This window comes from Aquila chrysaetos, chromosome 1 (genome assembly GCF_900496995.4).
Source record: "Aquila chrysaetos chrysaetos chromosome 1, bAquChr1.4, whole genome shotgun sequence".
Classification (NCBI taxonomy): domain Eukaryota; kingdom Metazoa; phylum Chordata; class Aves; order Accipitriformes; family Accipitridae; genus Aquila; species Aquila chrysaetos.
Window position 1 is genome coordinate 58,377,760 of NC_044004.1, and position 16,564 is coordinate 58,394,323.

At 42.6% G+C, this 16,564-nt stretch overlaps 1 protein-coding gene across 2 annotated transcripts; it reads left to right on the forward strand.

The window, feature by feature from the left end:
* The first annotated feature begins 730 nt into the window (after positions 1 to 730).
* On the forward strand, positions 731 to 15,978 carry LOC115340637 (cytochrome P450 2U1). 2 transcript variants are annotated; one of them, XM_030012539.2, is made up of 5 exons: positions 731 to 1,239; positions 6,547 to 7,179; positions 11,198 to 11,359; positions 12,346 to 12,513; positions 12,938 to 13,807. In XM_030012539.2, the coding sequence occupies exons 1-5, from the start codon at positions 801 to 803 to the stop codon at positions 13,114 to 13,116; spliced, it is 1,581 nt and encodes a 526-aa protein (XP_029868399.1). In that variant the 5' UTR covers positions 731 to 800; the 3' UTR covers positions 13,117 to 13,807. The 2 variants fall into 2 exon arrangements, with proteins under 2 accessions (XP_029868399.1, XP_029868406.1); XM_030012546.2 differs by lacking the exons at positions 12,346 to 12,513; positions 12,938 to 13,807 and adding an exon at positions 15,357 to 15,978.
* Positions 15,979 to 16,564: the final 586 nt, after the last annotated feature.

Here is a 16,564-nt window from a genome sequence, read left to right on the forward strand (position 1 = left end):
TCTTTCCTCTAAAATTTAGGTCCAGCTCTGAGGAGTGTCTCTGTGCTGTTCTGCATTTGCCAAGCAGTTAGTTAACCTAGACCTGGGACATAGTTCCAGGTTAGTCCTTGGTTCTGAAAACAGAAAATTTTGGTGTATTACCTAGAAGTGCCAGCTTTTGTATTTGGGAAGAAGGATCATTCGTATTTCCTTTCCTTCTAAATGTTTGCATAAGGGACATTTGAAAGTAAGCCCTATGAGGCTGTGAGAAGCACTCCCTTTTTTTATTTTTTCACCAGCTCGCCATGTTTAATGACATCTTTTAAACTGAGACTAAGTCTAATCGCAGAGTCAGCTTTTGCCAACCGAACCAAACGCCCACCCCCTGCAAGAGCTAATTTTGCATTGCACCGTGCACCCCCCCCCCACACACACACTCTGCAGCTCCGTGTCTGGATTTTCTGGCTACCGTACCCCCGCCCCAGCTGCTGGCCCTGCGCTCTCCGGCGCGGGGCCGGTGGCGGCCTGTGAAAATCCCCCGTGAGCTCGGGGCCGCTTTTCCTCCCCATCCACCTCACGTCGGCCGCGGCGCGGCCGCAGCCCTTCGCTCTTCGCTAACGGCCGCGGCGGGAGCGGAGCCCGGCCCCGGGGCGGACCGCTACCCGCCCACAGCCCCGGCGGGGACGCGGTCAGGGCGCCGGCAGGCCCGGCCCGCCCCCGCCATCTTAAGCCGTTACGCGCCGGGGAGGGGGGCGAGGGCGGGGCGGGGAAGGAGGAGGAGGGCGGCGGGCCCACGGCGGGGCGCGACGCCTCCTGAGGGGATGGCGGCGGCGGGCATGGCTGCGTGGACGTGGCTGCTGCGGGCCCCCACCGCCACCGAGCTGCTGGTGGCGGCCCTGTGCTGGCTGGGCTGCTACTGGCTGCTGCGGCGGCCGCGGGCGCCGCCGGGGCTGCCGCCGGGCCCGGCGCCCTGGCCGCTGGTGGGCAACTTCGCCTTCGCCCTGCTGCCGCCGCCGCTGCTGAGGAGGTGGGCGGTGGAGGTGCGGGGCGGCGGCCGGGGCTCCCCCGCCTTCTCCCCCCACGTCTTCCTCACCGGCCTCACCAAGATGTACGGCAGCGTCTTCCGGATCTTCGTGGGCAGCCGCCCCTTCATCGTCCTCAACACCTTCGAGGCGGTGCGGGAGGCGCTGGTGCAGAAGGCGGAGGCGTTCAGCGACCGGCCCTCCGTCCCCATCGTCCTCATGATCACCCATAAGAAGGGTAAGCGCCCCGCGGCGGGCGGCTGCCGGGCCGGGCGGCGCAGCCCGAGCTCCGCCGGGGCTGGCAGGCTGCTGGGGTGGCGGGAGGCGGGGGGGTCCGGCGGGTCCCGCTCGGTGAGCTGCCGCAGGCTTCAGGCACTGCCAGGGCGATACCTGGCAAGAATATCGAGCGGGAGCTGTTGGGTTTCGCGGCCGCTGCGCCGGAATTTGTAAATACCAGCTGTGAATTACAGACTGAACCATCCGCTTGCTTTTTTGCTCATCGCGTGGGTCCCTTGCCCTGCCGGCGGCGGAGAGCGTGGGGAGACGCTCGCCCTACCTGTAGGTGAACGTGCGGCATCCCTGTGAACTTCGCAGTGCCGCGGGGTGCGCAGCAGGCGACATCACCGAAATGCCTGGTCCCTTCACCTCTGCTTGCGGTAAAAGGAACGGCCGGTCTGTCACCTAGGGGCTTTCTGATTTTGGTTGGGAGAGGAAATTTCGAATGCTTTGGCAGTGGTATGAAATAATTGTGCGCTTCCCCAGTTCTTACCAAGGTAACGATGGCCGAGAGCGGGCTCCTTGTGGAGTCCCATTGCTGCGCAGTCCGCGCTGCCTGCGTGTGAGCTACTGTTGCTGAGATGTTTGCAGGTGCGTTATTCTGCTTGTCAAAACTTACTGAGCATGTTTGTTCTGGTTTTTTTAATAGGTCAAAGGAGAGTTTACTAGTTTTCACAGAAAAGAGGGCACGGGGAGTTTAAACACGCGATGGCAGTATTGCAGTTAGAATTTCTTCATGTTTAGTCTTTAGGTCCATTACAGGTCTCAGTGTTTGTGGAAAACTACCTTTCCTTTTCCAGTTTAGGAGAGGTAGCCTAGGAGGCTTGTTAACGTGCTAACTGTGTCGTGAAATGTTTGGGTTTTGGTTTTTTTTTTTTGGAAGCTAGAGAAATCTATTAGTTAAGCGTTTGAAACTTTTTATCTTCAATTTTTTACTGTACCAGAATTGACCCAGTAAAGATAAGGGAAAGCGAGGGACCTAGATCATGTTTATTAAAAAGCAATCAGGTACCATTGCTGTAATTGGTTTAAAGGATAAAAAAATGAATGATTAATGATACTAGTTTAATGATGCTGATCTGAGACAGATCGTACTGGCATGTAGTTGTTGTTACAGTGCATGAATATTTTTAGGTACAGTACATTTAGCAAGGACTGGGGGGAGGAAAGGGAAAGAGCGGTTAGACATTAGATCAATTTTAGCAGTGCTGTAAAATGGCATGTTCTGGCTCATGGTGGATTTCTTTTTCCTTGAATGCTGTGAATTTTGTCTGTTTCCTGTTGTCTGCAGACAGTTCTCAGTTAGACTTTTTGAATGTGGTGACACAAGAGTAGCCAGGGCATTTAGCAGCTTCCATGGATGGGTGCTCCAGGTGAGTCAAAAGTGTCAGGAGCCGGCTGTCGGGAGCATTCTGTGGCTAAGTGCAGGGACTGTGCCTGCTTGCATTGTGCTGCACTGTGGCAGGGACATTACATTGCTTTACATTTAGTTTTATCTGGAAGGTCACCATAGCTGCGCTCAGGCACAAGGACTGTTACATGAGGGTTGCCCAGTTGTCCATAAAACATACCGAGCTGCTATTTATTGTTTACGTTAGCTGGCGCAACAAGTTGAGTTGTTGATGTGAGAGCATTGTAGAATGAACCACAGGGGTAGTGTATTTCGAGTACACAAAGGGAAGAGTCAGTGAATATGGGCAGTGTGGGCCTGCCTGGACCCCATGCAAGTAGGTTCTCCAAAAGCCACTGGAAGTCGCAGCTGCTCTTGGTGCACTGGCTTGGGTTTAGTGGTGGCATGTAGGAGACAACCAAACCTCTGTGATGCTGCATTTGTCCTGCTGGGAAGGCAGTTGCTGCAGAACCGGTGGCATAAGAGGTTTTCTTCTTTTTTTTTTTTTTTTTTTTTTTTTTGTGGTATAGGTACAATGTAAATCTCTAACCTCAGTTTTCAGATATTGTCCATAAGAGCTCTGGGCTAACAAGTGTTTCTTTTTGTGTGTGGTTCATGGAGGAGGTGGATGGGTTACAACACTCAAACTGGAGGCCTCAAGTTTGGTCTGGGAGCCTCCCACGCTTAGTTTTGGGAGTTCATGGGTGAGACCACTACGGATCTGGGCAGCGACAGATGTACTAGGAAAGGAAATGATAGAAGTCGGATGATTGTGTAACTTCAGATCTGTCGCTCACGACTTGGGTACTACAGCAGTGGGACGCTTTGAGTCAGTAAGCATCCATTTCGGATTCCTACATATTCGTTCTGTAAACAAAATACCTGGTGTAAACCTATGGGGCTGTTTTCATTTATGTTACATTTTCTGTTGTAGTTTTGTCTTTACCCTGAGCTGATCTGCTGGGTATGTTATGGAAGAAAGAAAGGCTTATCTCAGCTGTGTGTGGCTTTATTGTGTATAAGATGCAAATGAAATATTGTGCCTGGAAGAGAGCAAGTAAAAGTATCAGAAATGGGAAGTACTGCATTTCAATAACTGAGTAGCAAAGAAGGGAGGCCTTTTTGGCTGGATGGGAAGTGCAGTGAGAACTTAAGAGAGAAGGTAGAAGTCAATTCTTAATCAAAGGCTTCTGCACATATGCATGTGGAAAGAGAAATACTAGACTGGGGGGAAAAAGTGGGTTTTGGTATTTTTGTTTTATTAAAGCATTTTTGTGTCCTGTACCTATGAGAGGTAGCAAAGATTCAATCTCTAGAGTGGATGGAGATTGAGTGATCGTCAGCCTTTATAGTCCTGCCCTGTGCACATCCAGATGTGGACATCAGAGAACACAGAAGTTAAATGTTGTTAGATGTTGTGAATTCTGTGTTTGTCAATGTTCCCAGTATTGCAGCTACACTAAAGCTAGCAGTGAGAAACTGGGAGGGTGGGGGGTAGAGTTAGCCTTTCCCAGAACTTGCTTCTCATAAGGATTTGAATTTTTCATGTAAAAAGGGAGCCTAAAACCAAACTTTCTGTTTTTTGTGTGTTTGTTGCTTTGTTGGTTGTATTGAAAGGTTTGCATTATCAGTTCATAGAAATTAGCCCCCTGTAATGAGCATGAAGTCCTGGTTATTCGGGGTTCTTGTTGCTTCAGAATTTATTATTGTATTTGGGGGGGGGGGGTTGGTTTGTTTATTTTGGTTGTTGTTGTTTTGTTTTTTTAAGAATACAGTTGTCTGTGCTGAGTATGTTGTCTTTTCAGGTCATGCAGAGATTTTCTTTGAAAACAGTGAAGTACTGTTCCATTATTATTGTCTGGCAGTGATCCAGTTGGCAGTTTTCTTTCTTCTCTTACCTGTGTTATTCTAACTTTCTGCTCTTCTTTCTCCTTAATCTGTCTCCTGTGTTATTCTTTCCCAATTTGCAAATCAGTTATTAGTATTCTGCAATAGTTTGGGGTTTCGGGACTTCAGAAGACATCATGCCGTCCAGCCATGCCCTGTGCAGGACTGCTGGAGAGACTCTCTGAGTGTGGAGATGTTTGTTGTTGGTGTTCACCTTCCCATGTGGCTAGGAGAGTCTTCTTTACATTCAAGACAATAGGTCTGTTTTCTTTTATGAAGGTATTTGGATCCTAAAAATAATTTTCCTAAAGACAGAAAGGGGAAGAGATTGTGGATGTATAGTCTGTTTTGGAGATATTTGTTGTGGGATAGAAATAGTGATAACATTGTTTTGTTCCAAGAAATCCATGTTTCTTCCCCACTCCAGTCACAAACCCTGAAAACCCAAGTTCGTTCTTGGCCAAATTCAGCCCTAAATAAGCCTGTTTTTTCACCTACCCTACTTGAGGACACCAGTGTTACCAGGAAACATTACTTGAGAAAGAGAATCTGAAAAGTTCTTGGTTCCATTTTTAAAGTGCCAGGGAGTAGACATTTGAATAGATTTCGTAAGGAATGTCTTCATGCAGAGAAGATGAAGTTCAGCTGGTTCTCAGCTTGCTCTGACTCTTCATAATGTTCTGCTTATTTTGTTTAGGGCTTTTGAAACTAGGTCCTGTGTTTGTGTTCTTTGATCTGTTGTTGGTACGAGTAGATACTGTAATCAGAAAATCTGGCTAGAAAGATTACCAGCTTTATGTTACACTGAACTATTCATACCTTTGGGATTGCAGACCCTTCTGAGTACAGTTATCTTGTTTACACATCTACAGATCTCTGTTTCTGGCTATAGATTTCTTATTTGTTTATTTTTCTTTTTGCGTTAGAGGCTATGAACATTAAGTTGTGATAGAAGTGTAGGTAATGTTAAGTATTGAAACATGGTGCATCTTTCTATTGCTAATTTATTATGGCCATTTTTCTTTCTTTTACATTTAACATTAAGATTTGCAGTTGACAGAATAGTTGATGTTGCTTTTATAAAGTAACTTTTTATTTCCAGAAAAAAAACAGATGTCGTGTCACTTTACTAGAAGAACAAAGGCAGAACTAGCCTGTGTTTTGATGACTTTAAACTTTCTCAGGTTAACCATGGAGTACATTAGAAATAGCAGGTTGTGTATTTTGTTACGCTGCGGTATCTTTGGTGTGGTCTGTTAATTCAACAAAAGAGATGTGTTTGTGTTAGTAAGTGAGCAAAAGTTATACTTGAAGCTAAGGGATTTAATTTAAATGGTGTTTCATAATGACACAATTGTGCAGAACGTGTGCCTAGAGGCATCAAAAATGTTGAGATGCAAATCAAGCAGGTTTTTGCCAAGTGGCTCTGAACCTGTCTTTACCTTCCCAGTTTGTTGCAGCATGCATATCCTCTATTTTGATTATAAGTTAAAGAAGAACCTTGCTTGCAATAGAAATATGTACACACACAAACAGTATTGAGAAGTTTGTATAACATGAAGGGAAAAAGAAATGCAAACCCATTTGTGTTTTCATATCTTCTGTTCTGTCTCGCTGAAGGAATTTCTGTCTCAGGACATGGAGGAGAAAAGGCTGTAGCTAACCTATGTCCCAGAGTAGCAGTTCCTACAACATTGTTATCATTTGTAATAAAGCATCTAGAGTACCCTTTCTGCATCTATTAGTGTCTTGCAAAGACTAATAAAACTATTGATGTAACTGTTATATTCATTTCACTGATTGGGAAAAGGAGGGACAGGATTTCCCAAAGCTATTATAAAGAACCTTGTGTTCTTCCTTTAGCTCCTAGCCCAGTGCTTGGGATAGATATGTATTGTTTCTGTCTCTTCTGGCTCTTGGGTTGCAGCCTGTCTAACTATTTCTTCTTGAAAACAGAGCATTTTGGTTTCAGACTCTCCCTTTCTCTTCCAGGTGTTATTTTTGCACCTTACGGCCCTGTCTGGAAGCAACAGAGGAAATTCTCTCTCTCAACACTGCGTCATTTTGGAGTAGGAAGACACAGCTTAGAGCCTAAAATCATTGAGGAGCTGAAGTTTATAAAGGAGGAAATGCTGAAGCATGGAGAGGATTCATTTAATCCCTTTCCGATCATTCGCAACGCAGTGTCCAATGTTATCTGTTCCATGGCCCTTGGCAGGCGTTTTAACTATGAAGATGTTGAGTTCAAGACGATGCTGAAGAACATGGCCCGTGCACTAGAGCTAAGCGTGAACAGCTATATGATCCTAGTCAATATCTGCCCTTGGCTGTACTACCTTCCCTTCGGGCCTTTCCGAGAACTTAGGAAAACAGAATTAGATATTACTACTTTTCTAAAGAAAATAATTGCACAGCACAGGGATACACTGGATGCAGCAAATCCCAGGGACTTCATTGATATGTACTTCATTCATGCGGAAGAAGAAAAGAACAACAAGGAGAGCAGTTTTAATGAAGACTACCTATTTTTTATCATTGGTGACCTCTTCATTGCAGGCACAGACACTACTTCCAACACATTACTGTGGTGCCTGCTCTACATGTCTCTCTACCCAGAAGTACAAGGTAAGACTATTTTTATTCTAGGTGTTTTATTCCAGCTCTAGATGGATATTCAGAAACAGAAGCAAACAGCAACATTAGAGAAGTCATTTGGAGTGCAAATACTACATGTGTATGTGTAATTTGAAAGATTGATATGTAATTAGACATCCTCTGTCCTGCTCTGCTACGATGATCTCTAGGTTACTGCTATATTAACTATCTAAATGGCCCTTTAGTCTATGAATTTCTTCTGGTTTGGGACAACTTTATCTTTGCCTAGCAATTCCAGGGAACCTTAGCATGTTTCATAAGCTTTGGCAATTGTGGCATTCTAAGCCTATAGTAGTGATACAGGATATGTGATATGCACAGTGGTAAGGTCTGCTTTTATGTCTCCCTGAGCAGGGAGGTTGTTGAGCCTGGCGGCAGAGTCTGGGGAAGTAAACACTACCCACTGTAAAGGAAGATCAAATTAGAGACAGCTTAAGCAAATTGGACTTACACAAGTCCACAGCGCCAGCTGGTCAATGTCATTGCAAGGCCTCTCCCCATCAGTCTTGAACGGTCATGGCAGTTGGGTAGGTTGCTGATGATGCGGGGGGGAAAAGACACATGGAGCACGTGGCTGCAGAGGAGAGGCAGAAGGAACTGGGCTTGTTCAGTGTTAGGGAAAGATGACCGAAGTGAGACCTTATGCTGTCTACAACTGCCTGATCAGAAGATGCTAAGATGGAGGCATTCTCCTCTGAGGTGTGCAGTGGAGGGAAGAGAGACAGCAGAGACAGTCTACAAGAAAATTCGAATCAGATACTAGGAAAAAAAATTGCTCTATGAAGATAGCAAGGAGTGCAACAGATTGCCCTGAGAGTTAACAGAATCTCCAACTTTGGAAGTATTCAAAACTCAGTGGGGTATGACCCTGAGTAGTCTGATCTACCCTCAGAGTTGAATCTAACTTGGAAGATGACTTTGCCTTGAGTAAGGGTTTAGATCAGATGACCTCCAGAGGGTCATTCCAACCCAAATTAATTGATGGTACTATGAACTGGTTACTATTTGTGACAGAGTTCTAGAAAATTACTTGTAGATTTTTGTGGATATGTAAAATACCAGTAAAGTTGGAGGGTTTACAATATTAAAATAGTACTTGCTAGAGTTGTATTTCAGGACTTCTTAGGATAAATTTCCATCGCCAAAGACTTAAAATTAATTTTGGTTAATTATTTTTCCATACCGAGTCTTGTTATAGTACATGTGGCCACAGAGCCAGCATTTTCTTTAGAACTGTTTAGCAAATTATATGGTTGAATTTAAGAAAAATAAAGCAATTGATTTATTAATTTATTAGCAGCTTCTCCTAAAGTCCTACATCGCAACTGATTTCCACTAGAAAAATTGTCGGGTGTATGCGGACCGCAAACCTTGTCAGGAAGGACAGATTCTACTTAGGTAATTCTACCTCAGTTTATAGTAGTGAAGCATTTCCCCAAGAGACCACTACTTGGCCCAGACTTCTTGCTAACCTGGAGTGAAGAAGGCTTAAACCTCAAGTTATCTAAGAACAATATAAACCTGGAATACTTTTATCAAGTATTTGAGATTTTGAGGTTTTCATGTGCTGCAGCTGCTTTGCAAATAAGTAATAGATACTTGTTTACAGCACCTCTCTGTCTGGAATGATCTCTTTAAATAGGTCAAGATCATAGTTTATTGCACAGTCAACCAAATTGTTGAGCAAAGATTGCAAAATAGGGCATCAGTTCAGTGTATGGGAGAGAGAGTCCACTGGGGACAAATGTAAAATAAAATTCTTATTGTTCTGGTTTTAATGGTTGTATGTTATCAGTGCCTGACTTGATACACAGTTACATGAATTAGATATGTTCTAAACTATACAAATGAGATCTAGAAAAGTTTTGTGTTTGTTTTTTTAACTCCTCTCCCTACTGCCTGGTACTGCACAAGTATGCACTAGTCAGTTTTCTCTCTTCTGCTGATCTCTAATAGTTGTATTGCCTCTTTCTGATTTCCCTTTTCCTTATGCTGTGGCTGTTGTCAAGCAATATGAATAAGCTCAGTAGTCCAGAGTGTATCACTTAGCTATGTAATATAATTCTCTTAATTCTAGTATCCCATTCCTTATGGATTGCTTGGGAGTCATGTATGGGCCTCTTTTTTTTTTTTTCCTGGTAATATACTTCTCTTATCCCCTAAAGGAAATACCTGAATTGCATAACTTTTAGCAGTAGCAAATGTTACAGACACTTTCTGGAAAGGCAAATGAAGGGCTATCAGGGGAAAAAATCAGAAAGAATGTAGTTGTCTGTGGAAGCCAGTTTTGCTTTTTACATGGAGAAGGAGAAGGGTGGGTGTGTGCATGCGTGCATATAGGGAGGCAGTGGGGAGTATTTGGTTTGGTCTGTTCCCTGACTTGGTTTTGGTCCTTGACTTCTGAAGATCTGTGAGATTTTTAAATATATGAAATGTAGTGGAGCAGTTCAAGTAACATGCTGTTAGTGGAGAACTCTTGAAGTCTACGTTTTTGCAGTTGGTAATGTGAGCAGAAGTTTGGCTGCTTTCTGTATAGTTCCACATATTTTTACAGACTCCAAAGAAATGTTGTCCAGGATAAAATGCTGGTGTGACATTTGGAATGAGACAGTCTCCTTAATTTTTTTTTTTTTTTAATATTGAAAACCTTACTCGTTTAAACTACTGTGGACGTGCATGCCTGAATACAGGGCTATAATGTGTCATTAAAAAAAAGTAGCAAAACCCCACAAAGCAGGTACTCGTGAGCCACACCATTAGCAAATCTCTTGCTGTTGAGGTATTTTTTTACTGTGTTCCTCATGTGAGAACTTGTTTCCCTAGCAAACCCAGTAGGTGGCAGCAACTGTTCGTTGAACACTGTACGATATTTCTGAATGCTTCTCTGAAAACAGAATTTTTTTTGCATTGAGCTTTTATTTAGTCTTGAATCAGTGCAAAGAAGAGAAAAGAGCAAAACCTCAGAGTATCAGCAGTCTGGGTTCTGAATCTTGGAAAAAGCAAGCAGGACAACCACAAAATATTCAGGGTATCAAGGGTAAAAAATGAAAACTTTTATTATTTTTGATTAAAAGTTAATTTTGAGGTCTCCTCTTTCAAGATTGTCTTTTGCTGTGTAGCCAGATGCCAAGTTCCCTGGAATAAAAGGCGTATCATCCTGTACATGGGTGAAGTAAATCTTGGAAACTTAGATGAAGAGAATTACTTGTATGCCGAGATGAAAGGGGCAAACAAATATTTTGACACTTTGTGCCTCACATGAATGAGAGGGGAGATAAGCTTGTTAACTTCTGTTTTTCCTTTGCAGAAGGGCTGTTGGGGGGGGGAAAGAGCATCTGCTGCTGCCGTTCAGGGGAACTGGGAAATAGCTGAGTTTAGGTTCTATGGATAGAAAGTAGGAAACAGCAAGAACAAGTTAAATGGCTTCAACGCTTGCAGTAACAGCACCAGAATTCCTCCTCCAGAATGAAGTATCTAAAGCAGCTGCATGAAAAGCTTTCCCATCTCTTCACCACCTTTCCCAGTTCTGAGAACTGGATCTCCCCAGGGACAGAGGCCAGCTTGGGCACGCACTGCATGCAGTCTCTTTTTGTTCATTTTTTTTAATGCAGGGCAGAAGCTTGATGTTTTCACCATTCAAACTACTGTATAGTTAAACTTTTAAACTAAGATTATGAATAAATTTGGAACTGGAACAGAACTTTTCCTGTACTTTTCCAATACAGAAGTGCTAGCAATGTCTGTCATCCCAGTAGCTTTACTCTTGACAGTTGTCAAGGTTGCACTTGGTGATTTTGTTCTTAACTGAGTCCGTTCTTAAAGGCTTATGTTGGCATAGTTATTTCAGCTAGGGATCACATGTCTTGTAGTCATTTTTGACAAATCTATGTGAACAATGAAGCCAGGGAAATGAAATTGAGATGATGTCTTCTCACATGTTGTGCATCTTTTTTAAAATTTTTTTATTTTTCTCGCTCCCTTTGAATAGAGAAGGTTCATGCAGAAATTGAAGCAGTTCTAGGACGTGACAAAGTTCCCTCTCTTACCCACAAGGCTCAAATGCCCTTCACAGAGGCAACCATTATGGAAGTGCAGAGGATGACTGCGGTTGTTCCCCTTTCTATCCCTCGAATGGCCTCAGAAACTGCTGGTAAGCATTTGTAGAGACTTGTTAATACAACATTTCTTTTGTGGATGAAGATCTGATGGGACATCTAGTGAGAACTGACAAAGACCTCATTTATGTATTAGACATGTAACCCAAGTATGTAAAATGCCATTTATAGAGAGTAGGTGGCCTCTGTTTAAGCAGCATGTCTGACCTAACATCCAGAAGTTTTCTCACTTAGAGCAATTTCTTTTCTGGGGGTCAGCTTGTGTTGACTGATGTGCTTAGCGGTAGTTGGCAGCTGAGACTCCACCTTTGTATCTGAAACAGCAGAGTTGCTTTTGGCCATCTGACACAGAGGTCTGAAAACACCAATTTGGAACAACTGGTTTGCTAAAGCTTGAAAGGCTTATACCATTGAGCTCCACATCTACAGAAAACAATAATAAAATCCTTTTCCAAGTCATCTTGTTGGCTATGTGTTTTCATAAACATAGCTGAACACTGGCTAAAGTGAGTGGGAGGTAGCAATACTTGGCTTTCAAACCCAGTACTGAATTGATCTGCCTTTTAAATGTTTTGGCTTGCAGGACAGTGAGGTGCAACAAGCTGAAATGAGACTAGTCACTTCAAAACCCTTTTGTGATAACAGTTCAACACCCGTCGCTCTTCCTTACCTCCACCTTCCTGTGCTGTCACAGAGCCCCACCACAGTGAACAGGAGGAAACAGGGTCACAGCACTTCTGTGCAGCAGAGTTCATTTCTAATGATTGCTGCTGCCTTTTCTCTGCAGGGAGCTGTTGGTGTAATTTGATGTCTTCCCAGCTGCTCTGGCCTGTGTGATTCTGACCCAGGCAGGCTAGCAGAGATCACCTTTGCCTTAAGCTCCTGCTACATTTGCAGCCCACAGCTAGGCATCCGTATCATTTTTGTGACATCTTCTAGCCATCTTTTTAGTAAGTCTAAGTCTCCCATGTTTACTTCTAGCAACTTGTCAGATCCTCTGTCTCTGTGCTTTTGTTTGAAGTGCTGCAGGGTTATACTATTCCTAAGGGCAGCGTGATTGTGCCCAACTTGTGGTCAGTACACAGAGATCCTAACATTTGGGAGAAACCAGATGAATTTCAACCATCAAGATTTCTGGACGAAAATGGCCAGCTAATTAAGAAAGAGGCATTCATTCCTTTTGGAATGGGTAAGATATCCACATGCAGTCAGTAGCTGGTTGGGGGTGGTGGTGGTTCAAGTGTAGGGCCTTGGAGGTGTTGAGATCTGAAATTTGCGCATAGGATCAGCTACAGAACTTGTTTTATTATTACAGTTGGTGGCTTGTAAAATGAGTTGCATTCCTAAAAGCTCCAGTTGCCAGGCAGAAATGAGAAATGATGAATTGTTCTTTGAAAATACTTTTGCTATGGATATAAATGCTGTTAATAGGAAGCAGTACAGCTGAGCAAGGCTAGACTCAAATATGGGAGACCAAAGCTTCAGAGTTCATAGCTTAATAGTAGCTTGAGCCTTTCTGCGTTTGGAGTATGCTAGCATAGGAATTGCATGTGTGTTGACAAATTGATCAACAGTATAAAACCAGTAATGTGTCTCTTCTAACTGTTCTTTAGGTAAACGTGTGTGCATGGGAGAGCAGTTGGCAAAAATGGAGCTGTTCTTAATTTTTGCAAGTCTAATGCAAAGTTTTACCTTTTTGTATCCTGAAAATGCTGCAAAACCATCTATGGAGGGAAGGTTTGGTCTAACTTTAGCTCCCTGTCCATTCAATATAATAGCTTTGAAGAAATAACATCAAAAATCATTAAACAATGAAATACTGCACTTTTAAAATCCAGCTTTATTTTGTTTCCAGCTTATTTTGTTACTTTCTTTCCAGAAAAACGCAAACTGGATAGGCTTTCATAGTCAGTGAGAATGATACATTTACACTTCTGGAAAGAGAAGGGGTTTTTTTGTCAGCTGTTGCATTCCACAAATGAACTGACAGCATAGTTTGCAATTTGATATTAAAACTTGCTGGGCTTAACCCCTCTGTCTATAAACTATTACTGTCAGTTTGTAAAATATTATGGGAGAATGGTCCAAAACATCTGTTAATGCTTTAGCAAATAGTAATTGTTATTTTGGTAAAAGCAGCATGTAAACATTTAATTTACCAAATGAATGAAGGACATCATCTAATACCAAAAGGATCAATGAATGAGAGGGTATTAACATTTTCTATGTAAAGAAACATAATAACCGAGCTTAAGTAATGACAAATACTTTTTGGAAATGACTAAATGACAGTTCTTTTTAACCTTGGAGAATTCTTTCTTGCAAGTAACTCATAGGTGTAGATGAGATCGAATCGGTCTGGATTTCTGGATCCAAACATTCTTGACTATCAGGGCTCGCTATAAACAAGCAGGTACCAACTCTGAAAACCCAGGCTTGGAGGCCAAATGCATCCTTGAATATACCATGTTCTTAACATGAAAGGAGTGTGCAAGTGTCTGGATGCAGATGTTTTATCTCAGAATATAAGTGAGAGCAGATTTCTCTAACAAGAAACAGCAGAAGTCTGTTCTCTCTGGTGCCAAGCAGACATTCAAGACGACATCTGTGCTGCCACTTTGCATTTGCTGTTCTTCCCCATGTCAGCAGTGGCTGCAGTCTGGACGAGACCAACAGCCCGCTCATCAGGGAAAACTACGTGCGTAATCGCAAAGTTGGGGCTTGCACTCAGGTTTTTCATTTACAGGCAGTGTGGACAGTAATGCCACAACCTGTTTGGTTTTGGGAACTGGAGTCTTACTTCAAATACAGCATCAATACAGCACTACAGATGTAGGTCTTGTATGTTTAGGCATGGAACATGAGGAATCTGACAAACTTGAGGTTTGAGTAGAAGGGCTTTCTCTTTGTTATCTTCCATATGGAGTAAAAAGATCTGTAGTTCATACAATATTAGTGTATCAGTACCTTACTCTTTTCACGTGCAAAAATTTTAGAGCTGTTTACCACTATCAAACCAATAGCCAAGGAAGCCTGTTGTTTGGTGTTTCGGAAGGGGGCATTCAATCTTGCCTTTTATTTGAAAGATCTCTCAAACATCAAAAGCGATCTTTTGGGGGACATGTAACAGTAAACCTTTCAATAATCGGTCTTAATCATCCTTAAATCTCTTCATACACCTTTTGATGTAGAATTTGAGCAGAATTTCATATCAGATGAAATAAGTACATATGCACTCTTTTAAGGAAATATCCCCCACCCCCCCCCCCCTTGCCCCTCATTGGAGATCTAGAAAATACTAGCAGTCCTCCTAATGTCAAGTTTACAAGACTGGAATGTGAAATTGACTGTAAAGTGGAATTGGGTATTCCATAGCAGAAAATAAATCTAAACTGTAAAAGAAGAGTCAACTCTTCAGCTTTAAATTAACCTCTGGTTTTGTCACTTTTTAACTTGAAGTTTTAAAAGCCAGGTAGTGCCTAGCAAAGACTGTAAGATAGTTATTTTGGATTTAAATTAAGGTTTTCTGTTAGCTGTTTTGTATAACAGGGTGGCTTAATTTCTGAATGATGTATTTCGTTGGTCAGGCACCCCACTGTTTGTGTGAGGACTTCCAGTTCTTATATAGGATAACTTTTCACCTTATAGGTTAGCCCGTGCTCATGTTAAATTTTTTCTTCGTATGAAATTTTCGAAAACCCCTTAGCACAATAAAAAGTTGAGTGTGGTACCAGCGCTAGTAAACTTGCACTAAAAGCTGACAGTATTGGAGTAATCAGCACTTATTTCTTTAACTTTGTATTTTCCAGTGAATAAATAGATTCTGTACAGTTGGGATTTTTGTCTGGAAATCCTTAAAATGGTATATGCTTAATTGCAAAGCTAAAATTAAGTGCTGATAATATTTATCTTTCTGTTGAAATGCCTCTTTAAGCAACATAAAGATGTTGGCATGCAACTGATGGCTTATATAAAATACATGTCCTTTTAATCAATGAGGACACATTTGAAAAGCACTTTTTTTTTTTACAGATTCCAGAGAAGACACAATTTGCATAATCCCCTAGTATGTGGAATTGTACATATTTGTGCTCGTTTTGCCTGCTGGGTTTAGTTTAAAATGTCACCTTTGAAAACTGTCCTTTGAAAATTATTCTTCTACAAATAGTACTTTGAGATGCGGCTTTTGATGGTACCTATAATCAAATGCTGCCGAGTGCGACAAGCTAAAAATACTGATGTGAAGGTGCAGCCATGTCAATGTCTGCCAGAATGCAAGATGCTGTTGGAAATGACAATAAAGACCTGCCTTTCATGCCTTCCAGATGCACTGAAATTTTCACAGGATGCCATGAAAGTAGCTAAACAATAGCATAAAAGCAACAAAATGTTTGTGGTTTTAAAAGTGTGTGGGCATCTTTGGTAAACTGTAAGTAAAGTGGTAGCAGATTTGGTTTGTGTTTGTAAATGTATCCTTCCCCTCCCTTTTTTTAGCAGAGGAAGCATCTCAAATGCCTTATTGAAAAATGGATGTTTATATAACTGGATGGCTATTTCTGAATGTTGAAAATGTCTTTATTTCTGAAAAGGACTTCAGACTTTGCTTCAGTGTAATTTTATTTTTAATAAAGTAATTCCCAAGTGTTTGACAGCTTTGCATAGTCATTTTAATGAGTTCCACTTGTTGACTAAGCTTGTGGTGTTTGGTGTTTTACATCTTACAAAGAAAGCTTTTGAGTGAGAAGATGTTACAAAATGTTTTGGATGAGGAGTGAAGGAGGTGGGGGAATAAAATGAAATTGGGAAAATACAATGCCAGGCATGTTGTGAGCAAATGATAGGAAGAGTATGTCTGTTTATTCTCTCAGTGCAGTTTTAAAAATGCTGTTACTCTGAATAAAAGGAGGAGACAGAAGAGTGGAGATGAGGAAGATAAAAGGGGGAATGAGTTGCTACCAGGAGGAGATGCACAGTCTGAGGAACGAGGTGGGAAAGGAAACCACGGGCAGAGTTGAGGTGTAGTTCTGCTGGACTCCTGCCATGGAGGGGTCAGAGAGTGGAGGGCAGAGAGGGAAGGGGGTGCCCAGGGAGAGCCTGGAGTTGGGGGGGCAGGGAGCTGGGGCCTCTGGCCTGGAGGGAGCCCAGGGAGAAGCAGGAGATCCTCGCACACAGAAGGGGAGGGCTGAGCAGGAGACAACTGAAGCGCTTGTGGGGAAGGAGTGGGTGTGAGCGCTGGTGTG

Coding starts and splice junctions, on each gene's coding strand:
- LOC115340637 (XM_030012539.2), top strand. CDS start 801: ATGGCGGCGGCGGGCATGGCTGCGTGGACGTGGCTGCTGCGGGCCCCC. Junction 1,240..6,546: donor CATGATCACCCATAAGAAGG/GTAAGCGCCCCG, acceptor TTTCTCTTCCAG/GTGTTATTTTTGCACCTTAC. Junction 11,360..12,345: donor AATGGCCTCAGAAACTGCTG/GTAAGCATTTGT, acceptor TTTTGTTTGAAG/TGCTGCAGGGTTATACTATT.